Here is a 15,471-nt window from a genome sequence, read left to right as displayed (position 1 = left end):
TTTCAATGGCGAGGGGCGCCGGCCAAATGAGTGTGTATTGCATGTTCTTAAACTTTTCTTCAATGTGACTTCATGCTGGTCTCTAATTGGTTACTCAAAGATTCTCCTCCGGGCGCAATCAGCGTGTTTTCTGTCATTCTTCATCCAATCTGATTGATTCATGAGCTGTCAATCAAAGTCACACCGCTGAAGGCTGGTTTATGGTTCCGCGTTACCCCAACGCAGAGCCTACGGCATAGGGTACGCAGCGACGTGCAACGTACGGTGGCGTCGCCGCGTACCCTACGCCGTAGGCTCTGCGTCGATTTAACATGGAACCATAATTCAGGCTGTAGACGCGCGACTGCATCTGTCACTCGCTACAAACGGAGTCACAACGACAAGACAGGAGACAATGGCAGCAGAAAAACTAAATTTGGTTGTTTCATTACAAAACAATAATTTCACGAGAGGATATTGTGGTGTTGTGGAGTTGACCTATTCCAGCTGTTCATGGAGAACAATCTTGCGGAGGTCTTTTCAGAAACTGTCACTCTTTTAAAGATCCTCATCATCACACCCATGACCACAGCTGAAGCTGAGAGGCTTGTCAACCTTGAAAAGAGTGAAATCTTTCTCAGAAACACCATGACCAGGAGAGGCTGAAAGCACTGGCCATGCTCTCCATGGAAAAGAGACTTGTTTGTGAAATGACAGATTTCAATCAGAAATTCATTGAAAAATTTGCTGGCCTGAAGGAGAGGAGAGCAAAATGTATGCTCAAGTAGAGTTTATAGTTGTGTTGTAATCCCCACTTGCCAGTGCACCCCACCCCCCCCAAATTTTTTATCACCAGCCGCCACTGATACCACATAAGTTAAAATTAAACAAAGCAAAAATATTGGAAAGGTATTTTGATTGACGATTGGCTGTCATTGTTTTACCTATTTGGCACTCAGCACCGTCTTGACTTGACAGAGCACAGTCATTTTTACTGTGAGGATAATATAGTTTTAATTTGCTGTACTATGCTAAGCTGTCTTTACCTCGGAGTGGCAGCTACTCCACTGCAGAGGACGCCAGCTGGACTGTGTCACTTTATTGGCCTCATCTTCTTGCAGCAGCTGGATCCTCCAGTTGAGCAACTTTGGTCTGGATAATTCCTGGAGCCGGCCCAGTTGACCGGGCCAAGAAGTAGCGGGCGGACCGCTGGGGCCGTGCAGTCGCTCGGCTCACGAGTCCCGCCCCGACGGCCGTCAACTTGCCTGACCTGCAGGCTTCACCAACTTCAGCTCTGGCAGCGTTCGTTTAGAGGCTTTATCAGTGGCAACGTTTGAAACGAGGACAAATGTGATCCCAATTCAATTCCATTAATGTAAACTAATATTATTTGGTGTAAAAGAGCTTGTGGTCGAGCCGGCTAAGCTCGTTTCTCCAGTTTGCAACAATCGTGCTCCTCAGTACGAGAGGGAAAGCACTCGGGTCTAATTCTTATAGTACGGCCTGTGTTCCTGTTACCAACACTTCTCAAACGTTCTTTTTGTTAACCCTTGTGATGTCTTCAGGTCAAGGAAGGAGGAAGAAAAGAAGGAAGGAAGGGAGAAAAGGAGGATGGAAGGAAGGAAGGAAGGAAGGAAAGAAGGAAAGAAGGAAGGAAGGGAGAAAAGGAAGATGGAAGGAAGGAAGGAAGGAATGGAAAAAAGAAGGAAGGGAGGAAGGAAGGAAGGAAAGAAGGAAGGAAGGAAGGAAGGAAGGAAGGAAGGAAGGAAGGAAGGAAGGAAGGAAGGAAGGAAGGAAGGAAGGAAGGAAGGAAGGAAGGGATGGAAAAAAGAAGGAAGGGAGGAAGGAAGGAAGAAAACAAGGAAAGAAGGAAGGAAGGGAAGAAGGAAGGAGAGAGCAGGAGGAAGGAAGGAAGGAAGGGAAAAAAGAAGGAAGGAAGGAAGGGAAAAAAGAAGGAAGGAAGGAAATAAGGGAGGAAAGAAGGAAGGAAGGAAAGAAGGGAAAAAGGAAGGAAGGAAGGAAGGAAGGAGGGAAGGAAGGAAGGAAAGGAGGAAAGAAGGAAGGAATGGAGAAAAGAAGGAAAGAAGGAAGGAAGGAAGGAAGGAAGGAAGGAAGGAAGGAAGGAAGGAGGGAAGGCAGGAAGGAAGGAAGGAAGGAAGGAAGGAAGGAAGGAAGGAAGGAAGGAAGGAAGGAAGGAAGGAAGGAAGGAAGGAAGGAAGGGAGAAAAGAAGGAAGGAAGGAAAGAAGGGAGGAAGGGAGAAAAGAAAAAGGAGAAAAGAAGGGAGGAAGGAAAGAAGGGAAAAAAGAAGGAAGGAAGGAAGGAAGGAAGGAAGGAAGGAAGGAAGGAAGGAAGGAAGGAAGGAAGGAAGGAAGGAAGGAAGGAAGGAAGGAAGGAAGGAGAAAACAAGGAAAGAATGTACGAGTTGAGAAAAGAAGGAAGGAAGGGAGAAAAGAGGAAGGGAAGAATGAAGGAGAGAGCAGGAGGAAAGAAAGAAGGAGAGAGCAGTAGGAAAAAAGGAAGGAAGGAAGGAAGGAAGGAAGGAAGGAAGGAAGGAAGGAAGGAAGGAAGGAAGGAAGGAAGGAAGGAAGGAAGGGAGAAAAGAGAAAGGGAAGAAGGAAGGAGAGAGCAGGAGGAAAAAAGGAAGGAAGGAAGGAAGGAAGGAAGGAAGGAAGGAAGGAAGGAAGGAAGGAAGGAAGGAAGGAAGGAAGGAAGGAAGGAAGGAAGGAAGGAAGGAAGGAAGGAAGGAAGGAAGGAAGGAAGGAAGGAAGGAAGGAAGAAAAGAGAAAGGGAAGAAGGAAGGAGAGATCAGGAGGAAAGAAGGAAGAGGTAATTTTGAGCCGAAGACAGTACAAGGGTTAAATTACTTTCACCACATTCCCATTACAGGTGTGGAACTAAACTTTAATGAGTTCAGAATATTGATGAGACTCAACAGAAAAATGACGATGAGTTCCCATTGAGTCGTGTTAGCTGTTTGTTGCTTTAAGTCCTTCCATGAACGATAGTGACAGATGTCCAGAAACTCTTTCATTTTGGCAGGTTTCTGTTTCTGCAATCACTCCAGCTTCCATATTTCTACTCGAGATACTGGCAATGCAAGACCCACATCTGAGGGGAACAACTTCCAATCTGGGTTAAGGAGGCTGACACCACCTCCACCTTTAAAACTAAACTTAAAACCTTTCTGCTTAGTAAAGCCTATAGTTAGTGTTTGTTAAACCTCTAGCTGGTGTTGGTAAATCTCTAGGTAGTGTAAACTCTAGTGTGGTAGAGTCAGTAGTCATAGTTGCAGCTATAGAACAAGACTATAATAGTTAGTCTCAAATATAGCTTTGTGGTAGATATGCTGCTATAGGCTTATGCTGCAGGGGGGACCGACATGATCCACTGGGCTCTCACCCTTCTTCTCCTCTTCCCTTCCTCTCTTCTCCATTTCCATTTTTATTTATTATAAATATCTCATAGCTATCATTTTTGTCCATCGTTCCTGTAGTTTCTTGTGCTGGCCCCCCTTTTTTTCTCTTTTGTGCATGTTTGCAGACCGGAGCTTCAGGAGCTGCGTTCTGGCCTGCGGTCCCGCCCCCCCCCCCCCCCATCCCCGGTCATCCCGTTGCTGCTTCCACCTGCCTACGTGGATGTCTGCTGTGTGCTGCTGACGTCCCCGACCCCCAGTCTGGCCCTCGGCAGGAGGGTCCCCCCTTTATGAGCCAGGTCCTGGTCCAGGTTTCTTCCCTCCTAAAGGGGAGTTTTTCTTGCCACTGTTTGGCTTAAGGTTTTTCTCCCACTAGGGGAGTTTTTACCTTCCATTGTTTATGTTATAACTGCTCGGGGGTTTATGTTCATGTTCTGGATCTCTGGAAAGCGTCTAGAGACAACATCTGCTGTATTAGACGCTATACAAATAAAATTGAATTGAATTGAATTGAATTGAATACAGAAAATGATCTTTATTTATCTTTTAATTTTTTCAATAATTCTGTCAAAACACAATTCAAGAGCAGCAATGGATTATCACTCGTCTATTTTCAATGAAGAATCGTTCATGATTGCTTTTGATTGCCCTTTGTGGGTTTTTATTTCTTTCTCTTCCTGGTACACTTGCAGTGAAGACGCCAAAATGGTCTTTGTTTTTTATCTTAAATCATAAAAAACATGGATGTAAAAACTTTTTTTTACAATATAAGGGAGGTTTTGAACAGTTTAAATGGTAATGGAAACAAATAAGTTGTTTTGTCTTCTACAGGCTCTGGTTCGTCTCATAATCTCTGACAGTCGTATTTTGAACCTGAATGTTCTCACTTCTTTGACTGTTTAGAGCTTTTGCTTTTTTTCCACTCCTTGCCTGTATAATTTGAACTTTGAGTGTTTTGTACAAACCTTGACTTTTTGGACTTTTACACAGTAGTGTCATGTATTTGTGTCCTTTGCTCCAATTTCGGATCACATATAGAATTGTATTTTTTCATATAACCACAGAGTAATTCCACCAGTCAGGTGCCAGCTTTTCAGCCTTGCCATCCACGTCCCTTTTTTTCCAGTCTCTCTACATTTTCAAGCATATTTCGATGTGGACTGTTTGCTTGCTAGGTCACTGAGTTGATATATGTCTCTTGACAAAGAGATCCAACTCTCAGATAGTACAGAAAATGGCCTAATCATCAAACCTACTTTTGACTGATGAAATAAGAAAACCGTCTAAAATGTTCTGCCGTCATCTGTTGGGGAGCAGCATCCGAGCCAGTGACTTAATTCAACTGAACACACTGATAAAGAAGGCCGGCTCCGCCTGGGGACTGTTCTGGAGATGATTGTGAAGATGGATACGTCATAAAATGAAGAAGATGATGGACAACTCCGAGCATCCTCTTCACAACACGGTGATTCAGTCGGAGGTTCTTCAGATCCACTACAGGAGACCCTTCCTGCCCACAGTAATAATCCTCGACAATGACTCCCTGGAGAGACTTAAATCACAATTTCTGCAACAATTAATTTTCCTTTGGGTGTTTATAGTATTATCGGATTTGATTTTTAACTTAGGGCCAATCCCAATACACCCCCTACTTTCTACCACTACCCCTAAAAAAAGAAGCCACAGATTTTAGGGCACTTGAAATCTTCCCAGGGCCCTGTCCCAATACTCCCCCTACCCCTACTTTTCAGCACTACCCCTAAATTCTGCTTGCTACGTCACTGCGTGGTTTACGTTCGGGTACGTAAGCGACTGCGTAGTTACGTTTGCACAAACGTCACACCATATCAGGAAGCTGAGAGCTAGAAGCTGTTTTAATTTCAGCTGTAGCGCTGTTAATATGCCACTTTATTAAGTTTTAATATTTTTTTAGGCGTAAAAGTAACCGTTAAGATCCCCAACCTGGGCTCAGTTTATCCAAATAACGCCTGTTAAAAAATTTGATCCGATGTTTTCGGCGATGATAAGGCCGGGGCGCAGCAGCAGCAGCTCACGGCCGGGTCAACCTGCGCCGTCGTCCCGGGGAGAAACCTGCAGCTCCGTGGAGAATTACCGCTGGCTGAAATAAATCATTTAGGAAGATACATGTTGGTTTAATAGATTAAATCTAACACTGCCTCCCGGCTCGGGAGCTGATTTATGGTTCCGCGTTAAATCGACACAGAGCCGACGGCGTAGGGTACGGTGTACGGTGCGCGTCACCGCGTAACCTACGCCGTAGGCTCTGCGTTGGTGTAACGCGGAACCATAAATCAGCCTTTATTCTGGCGAGGTTTGAAAAAGACTTTGCAACAACGGGTGATTATGTACATACACTGAGTGAATATTTTGAAAGTTAAATATATATTTCTCGCTAAAAATGTAATCAAAACGCAATTTTATGCAGAAACTAACTCAAAATATTGATTTTATTCACTGTTGTGAATACGTATGAATGCTTATGAACATTTTGTGAATATGTGTGTTCAACTTTAAAGTCGGGATTATGTCGGGACCCGAGATTAGTTTTAATGTGCCTCCTAAAATGACCAGCGTGCCTTGCGGGGGGGGCGGCGCCTGAAGCGGCGCGCATCCAATCACTGGCTGGCGCTGGATACGTCACGCAGCGCGCGGAGGACAAAGCTCCGCTTCTGCCAGAAGGCATGAGGTTTTGAGTCCTGAGTTGATCAGTGTAATCAAGAGCGGTTCCGAGCTAAATTTATGTTTGATGAAATTACTGTATGCGTACTACTGTGCATTATAAGTATTGTGTTCGTTTGTTTGTGGCGCCATTTTCCGCCAGTTATTCACATTTTTAAACGCCGTGTTTGTAATCCGATTGCACGTGGTGTGGCGAGGGCGCGTCCATTTTTAAATACCACAGAGCCCTGCCATCTTAAAATGTTTTGAACCGTAGATGATCGTTGGATCGTGTTTATTATTGTTTTGATTTCTTTTCCATTCCATGCTTTTCAGTTTCATTTTTATTGTTGTTTTTCTTGTTAGTGATGATTTTATGTTTATCGTAGTGTGCCATCGGAATTTATTTGGGTATCGCTTTACATCTGCTTGGTACCCGTATGTAAATAAATTCTGATATAATATATGATATGTGATAATAGTAAGGTTTGCTATTCTGCAGAATATCTATTTTTGAGACAGTTAGTTATTTTTTTGTGAAAGTTATCATTTTTCCTGGTTAAATCCAGGTGGTGCCAGACGAGGATTAAATCATTTTGATAATTCAATTTGATAAATAGTCTACTTTATTAATTATTAATAATTGTTGAATACAATTATTAATAACTCTTGATAACTGGAACAGCACCCTCTGTGTTGCACAACACACTAAAAAATAAGAAATGTCCGCCGTGTTTTTTTTTTTATTCAGTCCGCAAATGACGACGAAGAGCATTCTGGGAAATTTTTCTAGCCCTCGGTCATCTAGGGTGCATCTGAAATCCCTACCTGTGGAGGGCCAGATTCATAACCACTCGCCCTCTATATCCCCACTCCTCCTAGATGCAAAGAGGAATTGGGACACCACTACCCTCACGGTAACGTGCAAAATGTAGGGGTAGTGCTGAAAAGTAGGACTAGGGGGGGGATTGGGACAGGGCCTTACATCTATGCATTTAATGCAGGGTTCTCGCCTGGCCTTTTACTAGAGATGCACTTATTTCATCAGAGACAGTTACTTGTTTTCTTCTGAGTCATCGTCTTTTCATTGAATTTTATTGGACCTACACCAAACCAAAGCTTCAGCATCACCTCCTTCTTGCACAATGCAGATTAGTGACTCATGACTAAAATGTCATTTTCCTCCAGAATCCATGACTGCTTCTCTTTAGCCGGCTGTAACTGTGCTGCTCTCTCTTTAGGGATTAATGGTGCTTTACTTTTGGCTTTTCTGTAAATCCTTGGTTTCATCAGCTGGTTTATTATTGTTCAATCACAAACCCTGATGTCTGTTTTTTAATTTATTTTGTTGGATATTTTTATTTCAAAGCATATTTCTTTGTGCGTCCTGTCGTGGCTCGTCTTTAATGCCCATGTCCTTTTAATAACCGGCCCTTTTTGCTATTCCATCTTATTTATTTATCTTTCTTGCTTTTCATCTGTACAAATATGTTTATATTGGCTTGTTGCAGGGTGAAAAACGTCTGCCTCGAATCACTCAACCGGTTCTATTTCACCAACAAAGCTGGTTTGGCTGTCTGGCTCCATTTAGCGCAGGTGAAAAGATCAACGCTGACACTTCCAAAACAACAAATGCGACTGTGTTTGGCACTCAGGAGGAGAGAATTACGCTGCTGAAGATTTGATGGAGCTCCAGATGGCATGTGGAAGCCAGAACAATCTGAGATTAATATATTGGTTCAGTCTGTGCAGTCACTGTTACATTTCCATCAGCAGCAGGCGGACAGAAAACCTGTCCTGGGGGATTGGCGGGAAACACCTCTGAGAGAATCATCGCTGACAGAAACGTCTTCCAAACCATCATTTCTGGGACCGTACAATGTTGCATCCTTGTTTTGTACTGTCACACACGGTGCGTTTAACAGTCCGCTATTAAAGCGTCCATTCAAGCTTCACACTCTGACATACGGGGGTAGCCATTGGCGTTCATCACAACATCACGCCTCGTACAGTGTTGACTTCTCAGTGACGTTACGAGACCAAAAGAGCAGTGTTGTGCAACAACAGTGTTGGCTGAAACAAAGGAAGACATCTGATTGGTTGCAGATCCTTCCATGTTAAAAAAAAACGTATTTGTGGATCGAGTCACGTCAGGGGAGTCTCAAAAGTCACCCGCAAATGCAGCGCAGCTCACAGACAGAAAAACGTTTGTAAATCAGGTTATATTTGTGTGCGCATCAAAAATACATTTGTATATATTGTCCTACGCACGTGTGAATTGTTCTGTGCATTTGTGAAACTTGTCCTGTGCATTTGCGAATCGGTGTGTCCATTTTGTCCTGTGCATTTGTGAAACGGTGTGTGCATTTGCGAATTATGAGACTGTTCTAGCTCCATAACTTTGAGGTGGATGGTAGGAACCCTTCCACACTACTGGTAAAGCACTGCCGCTTTTGTCCAAAGGAGCCGCCAAACTCAACAAAAGCTGAAAGTTACATTGTGCTGCTTTAATATGAGGGTGTTTGACACCCTTTGTACATAAATGAAAGTAAAATAACATTAGTTAGCATCAACCAACCCAGCCAAACCAATGGCCAAATTGAAATGACTAAACTACAGCGGGGGCCGGCTACCACGACTTCTTGTCCCGCCCACTTGCAACATCACATGCACAATTATGGCTTTGCAACCAGAAATCCTTTGGTGTTCACTTTCCTCTTCCTCTACCAAGAACCAATGCACTGAAGAGGCTACAATGTGGAACAGTAACATATTGGAATAAGCTTCCACCACATTTAACCATGATAAACAATAAAGCTAGATTAAAAAATAAATGAAAGCTGCAAGCAGCGATGAACGGTCCTCCACCCTTGTAACGTTCAGGCTGCAGTGGAAGCTTGTATGACTTCATGTAGATTCTTCAGGCCTGGACATTTAGCGGATGAAACCACCCACTACTCTCTATATCAAACCATTCAAAAGTTATGGCAGAAAGTAGGAACTATTGAATATCGACCAATCAGAAGAAGGGGCGGGGATAATTTGCAATTTTGTTAAAGGACTCAAAACCGAGTCCGATGACACCACCCACAAGTCTTTATATCAAACCATTCAAAAGTTATGGCAGAAAGTAGGAACTATCAAATATGGACCAATCAGATGAAGGGGGGGCGCGCTTTTTGGCGTCTATCGTCACCACGGTAACGCTTTTGACTGAGAAAAGTCATCGCAGGATCGAGACGCACATTTTGATGTATAACACACCTGGGTGCACGTTACGGTTTCGGGCGAAGAAACGGCCGAAGAAATTACATAAATTGCGGCAAAATACACAATTAATTCAAAATGGCTGACTTCCTGTCCGGTTTCGGCCATGGCGCCAAGAGACTTTTTTTTAAGTTGCGACATGATACAGGTGTGTACCGACTCATTTCGTCGGAAAAATAAAAAGAAAGAAAGAAAAAAAATTCCTACAGATACAATAGGGCCTTCGCACTGTCAGTGCTCGGGCCCTAATTAAGAAAAGCAATACTTAGCAAGGAAGTCAGTTTTAGTTAGTTGGTTTATTCTGAAATTCTTGGTTTATTCTGAAATTCTGTTGTGTAAAATGGAATATCTTTTGTTTTTTGGTTCTGGCTGGTTTCAACAATTTAAGGGGTGAATTCCAACACATCTCAGATCATTTTTGTTTAGATTGAGTTATGTTTCAATTGTAAGGATTGTATTTTATTGTTTTATATGTGCAATGTTGGACCCCAGGAAGAATAGTCTTCACTGCAGTGAGGACTAATAAACAAATAAATAAAAAAACATTGCGCCAAGCAGTAATTGTAAAGCACTCGTCAGAAAACCTGTGGGAGACGTCACAGGGGGTTGTCCAGTTCTTCGTATAACGATGATGGGCTGGTTCAAATTGCATCTTACATTTATTTATGTGCCATGAATGTAAATGTAGCTTAAATGACAAATTTGCTGTAACAGTTCCCTGTGAAAACCCGCCAGCCGGGCCCGAGGCTTCACGGGCCCAGAATAATGCTGAACCCTGAAACCTGGATTATTCATGAAACCATTCCATTCATTACACTAACGCTGACGGAAATTCATGAGTGGAGATGCGATTATGCGCGTTTAACAGTGTTATCTTTATCAGAGACTCCAAAAACCTGTGTTTTTAGGAGGTAAGGACTTTAGACGACGCTGAAAAGCAATCAGCTTTATACGATTTGAAGTGTTGTTATCAGATAATGTATAAAAAAAAATCATAATCATATTGTGATGGATTAAAGAGCCAAGAGCAATAACTGTAGCAGAGGATTTGCTGGCAATTATATAACATTGTTTTTTGGAAATTATGCAATGGGATAGACTTTGTGCCTACTGAAAGCAAATAAGCTGCCTGGTGGACGTCAAAATGCAAACCACAATACAAACTCACAGCTCTCATTTTGGTCTTAGAACTAATAATATCACTTAGGGTTAGTGCATTAATAACCACTTTATGCATTTACACTTAATTAGTGGCCTCAAAACAAAGCTAATGCTAATTTTTAGTACTTAAGTTGTAAAATAAAATCAGGGGGGATGGTGGATTTGATCATATGGGGACAGATAATTTTTGCTGATTACAAATAATATAATATATTACAAATAATAGCACTGACCAAAACACCTGCAGAAATACTGCAGGAATGACATAGCAGCAGTTAAATGCAGCCTTCTGTAAGCTTTAAATATCCACTGGGCTTACATCAAATACATCAAAACACAACAATAAAAAACAGTTTTCTGAACTTATCAATATGACTCTGTCCTTCACAGGATAAGTAAAATGGATCACTGCAAAAACTCAAAATCCTAACAAGAATATTTGTCTTATTTATAGTTAAAATGTCTCATTTTAGTAAAAAAATCTCATTACACTTAAAACAAGACTCATCACTGGAAAAAAACAACAATGTTCACCTGTTTCAAGTAGATTTTCACTAAAAATAAGTAGAAAAATCTGCCAGTGGAACAAGATTTTATTGCTTGTAATGAGAAGATAAATCTTGTCCCATTGGCAGATTTTCCTACTTATTTCAAGTGAAAATTGACTTGAAACAGGTGAAAATTGTCAAATAAGTTATTTTCTTTGGTGTTATTTTTCTGGTGATGACTCTAAATGTTGAAATAGCAGTAAAACCACATTCATTGATGAAATGACATAAGGCATGGAATGGAGGGATGGCAATTTTACAGGGGGGAGGATTTGGACCGTTTTTATTTCAGGGGGGATGCCATCCCCTGTCATCCCCCCTCAACTCCAGTACTGCTAATTTTCAACTAAAGTAGTGTAACAGAGATGTTTCATAAACTACTCAGAGAAGACGTGCAGAAAAACTTTACAATATGCAGCTTTTCTGCTTCTGTCAAACGCACTCGTACCAGACGGTTCTGTCAGTTCTGTGTCTGTGTGTCTCTGCAGGTTCCTTACTGTCAAAGAAAGGCCTCAGGTACTTGTTGTATCCTTTCATCAACTTGTGAATGGTAGGAGGTAGAATCTCCCCCTCCTTCACTTCTGCGTTGAGCATGGAGCTCTCTAACAACCTGAGAACAAAAACAGAGAAAGAAAAGCTGATGTAAGATTGTTCTTTTTTCTTTCCCCTTCTGTTTCCAGATGGAGTCATCTCCAGCGCTCGTGGAAGCTGCAGGACGTCTATTGAGCTGCAGAAACTCTTACAGGCCCCGCTGAGTGAAAGAAAAGGCAGGAGATTAACATGGACACCTAAAAACTAGACGGAGAGCGGCCAAGAACAAATACCACACTTCTTTGGGATATTGCAAAGCATCCATTTTTATTAGTTCTTTTTTTTTCTGTTCACGTAAATATGTTGAAATTATTGCTTGCTTTCATTAACTTTTTTACGACGGAGTATTAGGGTCAAACTAAGACAAAAAAAAAATTTTAATTACGAGAATAAAGTCATAATATAATGAGAATAAAGTCGTAAAATTACGTGAATAAAGTCATAATGGGTGCGAAAATAAAGTTGTAATAGAATAAAGTTGTAATATTACGAGAATAAAGTCATAACATTACGAGAATAAAGTCGTAATAGAATAAAGTCGTAATATTACGAGAATAAAGTCGTAACATTGCGAGAATAAAGTCGTAACATTACGAGGATAAAGTCATAACATTACAAGGATAAAGTCGTAATATTACGGGAATAAAGTCATAATGTTGCGAAAATAAAGTCGTAATAGAATAAAGTCGTAATATTACGAGAATAAAGTCGTAACATTACGAGAATAAAGTCGTAATAGAATAAAGTCGTAATATTACGAGAATAAAGTCGTAACATTGCGAGAATAAAGTCGTAACATTACGAGAATAAAGTCGTAATATTACGAGAATAAAGTCGTAACATTTCGAGAATAAAGTCGTAATAGAATAAAGTCATAATATTATGAGAATAAAGTCATAATAGAATAAAGTCGTAATATTATGAGAATAAAGTCATAATAGAATAAAGTCGTAATATTATGAGAATAAAGTCGTAACATTACGAGAATAAAGTCGTAATATTACGAGAATAAAGTCGTAATATTACAAGAATAAAGTGGTAATTTATGAGAATAAAGTCGTAATATTACGATAATAAAGTCATGAGAACTCTAACAGGAAGAGCATCTTCTCCCTGTGTTAAAACGAGGAATATCTTGTGAAGTTATATCTATATATTATATTACATATTACGACTTTATTATCGTAATATTACGACTTTATTCTCACAACATTATGACTTTATTCTGGTAATTCTACGACTTTATTTTCGTAATTTCCATTTTTTCTTTGTCTTAGTTTGGCCCTAACACTCCCTAAAATTTCCCCCTCTCCTCTGTATTTCTAAATGCTATTCTAAAAGGTACACTGATGTGGCAGAAGACGATTTCATTGCTGGCAATTGCAGCAGCGGGGAAAGCGCGCTCATTTCGCCTTCCATGGTCGTGTGTATGTGTTTGTGTATAAATCAGGCTCTAAATACAGAACGGCTGCTCTGCAGAGAGAAAGCCCTGGGGCACGTGCCATGATGTAAGAGGTTGAAGCCAGACAGATCAGGCCATGTGCAGAGGCAGAAACACTCGTCTCCATACATGGCAGTCGTCCCCCCTTGTCACTTGTGCAGCTACTGCTCCAGTCAAACAAGTGAGAAGCAGAGCTGTAAACTAGAGAAGCAAAATCAGTAAATACTTATTTCTAACACTTTGGTCCATCATTCATCTTTACAGTGAATGTGCTACATCCTTTAAAATATTTAATGATTCATTACAAATGAATATACACATGCACATGTTCATGAAATAACCATAACTGAGGAAACTATGTTGCAGCAACATAATAATATTTGCATACACGTGTTACTGTCAGTACCATCTTCCCAAATAATCGTTGCATCTTCTTCTAAAGCTCCAGCTACATTTGTGCTGAAATGACTTTTTTTCTTTTCTGCATAAGCAACTTCTTCCTGTGTTTTTAAGGAATCCACCAACTTCCTCAGTTTCATTTGCAAACCTGCACTGAATGGTAATGGTGGAAACATTAGTGAGGAGAATATAGGATTTATTGTTGATGCCGTTCTATAAAAAAAGAATAAAATACTTGGCTTTGTTTATAGTGTGCAACAAAAATGTTGGGGGAGCAAGGCCGCAATCTGGATGCGATTCTCGAACAGAATCGCAGACAGGCGGCGGTCTTTGAGCTCATTGGCAAGATGGATAAGACCTTGGAGAAGTTGGAAGCTCGGCTTGGCGGAAATTGATCACAAATTCGTCTGATTGGAGTCGCCATTGATGAACAAGAGACTGAAGGCAGACGGAAAATTACTGAGGCTGCCTGTTTTTGCAATATAATTGTTGATTCTATAATCTGGCCTTGACAGGGCGGTTTTGGCTGATCGCGCTGGTCACAATCTTCCTGGTGGAATGTTAACAAGATGACTCTGCCCCCACTAACCTTCCCCTCTCCCACGAACATCTGCGGACCCTGTTTTCAGAACTGTACCGAGCCGCCTGATAACATCAAGGACATTGGCTGAGAGCAGCTCTGAGCGAAGTTCACGGACTCATCGCTACACATACACTTACTGATAACCACACCTCCCTCAACTCAACGCCTTCCTCGGCTCCCCCCTCTTATCAGCCCCCCCCAACAGTCTCCGGGTTTCGAGCGCCACGAAGCCGCAGCCCTCACTTGGATGTACAGTGCTGGGATTCTGATTCTGATTCTGAAAACAAACCAATATTGTAACCTTTTAAGGCAGAAGCTTGAAATAAATTACTTTTATATTCTTGATGACGTGTATTTCAAAGGAAATCACATTTTTAGGGGTGACAATAAATGACAAAATCTGCTGGGAATCTCACACAAAATACATCTGTACTAAAATAGCTAGAAGCATCTCAATAATGACAAAAAGCTAGACACTCCCTACATAGCAAGTCACTCCACACTCTGTACTGTTCAATGGTTTTACCTTATTTAAATTACTGCATAGAGGTCTGGGGCAATACATATAAAAGTACTTTGGAACCAGTATTTATTCTCCAAAAAAGAGCTATGTATATCATAATTATGCACAATGCCGGTTATCTAGAACACACCAATCCATTATTCATTAAATCCAAAATAATAAAATTGTTCGATATTGCAGAGTTAAAGCCATAAATAACTCTTTACCCGGACAAATACAGCAAATGTTTCAGGAAAGACAGGGGAGATAGGAATTAAGGGAACCAATTAATTTTAAATTACAGACATGCAGAACAACAAGCAAGAAAATTTGCATTTCAAACAGTGGAGTGAGGCTATGGAACAGTCTGAGTAAGGAGCTGAAAAATGTCCAACCATCAACAGATTCAAAAGCAAATACAAAGAAATTATTTTTACAAATACAGGGAAGAGGAGACATGAGGTAGTGATTGTGTGGGGATAGATATGTTGTATATGTATATTATTTATAATGGTTGTTTTTTGTTTTTTCTGTATGCTCGAAATAAAGATTTCAATTCAATTAAAAAAGAAAATATTTAGCTGACTTAAGTAACTGCCATCTCAAATGACTCCGTCACTTCGTTTGGGGCTGCTGAGGTCTGAAGACATGTCTTACAGTGAGCTGTTCAGATCTGCAGGGTACTGTGACATCACAGACCCACATCAGAGTAAAGTTATCCAGCTTGGCAATGTCTCTAAACATCTCCTCGTCATGTTGCATTTGCTGTTCCGTGGAAGAGATCCTGTGAAGCTCTAACACTGATTTTAAAGAACAGACAGGCGGAGGAGGACGGGTGGTGATGAGAGTCTGACTCTGCCTCCTTAAACCAGCTGCGATAACCACAACTGGAACCAACTGGTTCAGAG

The 15,471-nt window shown here is 41.1% G+C and overlaps 1 protein-coding gene across 1 annotated transcript in view; it reads right to left on the bottom strand.

Annotated features, from left to right (window-relative positions):
- Positions 1–15,471, bottom strand: part of LOC133463266 (gamma-aminobutyric acid receptor subunit pi) — a 149,534-nt gene that overhangs the window by 41,309 nt on the left and 92,754 nt on the right. The window contains 1 exon segment of the mRNA XM_061744708.1: positions 11,545–11,657. Within this exon segment, the coding sequence (XP_061600692.1) occupies positions 11,545–11,657 (113 nt within the window).

The sequence above is a fragment of the Cololabis saira genome, chromosome 17 (assembly GCF_033807715.1).
Source record: "Cololabis saira isolate AMF1-May2022 chromosome 17, fColSai1.1, whole genome shotgun sequence".
In the NCBI taxonomy this organism is placed as follows: domain Eukaryota; kingdom Metazoa; phylum Chordata; class Actinopteri; order Beloniformes; family Belonidae; genus Cololabis; species Cololabis saira.
Note: the sequence above shows the minus strand (reverse complement) of the source record. Positions and strands in the feature narration are given on the sequence as shown.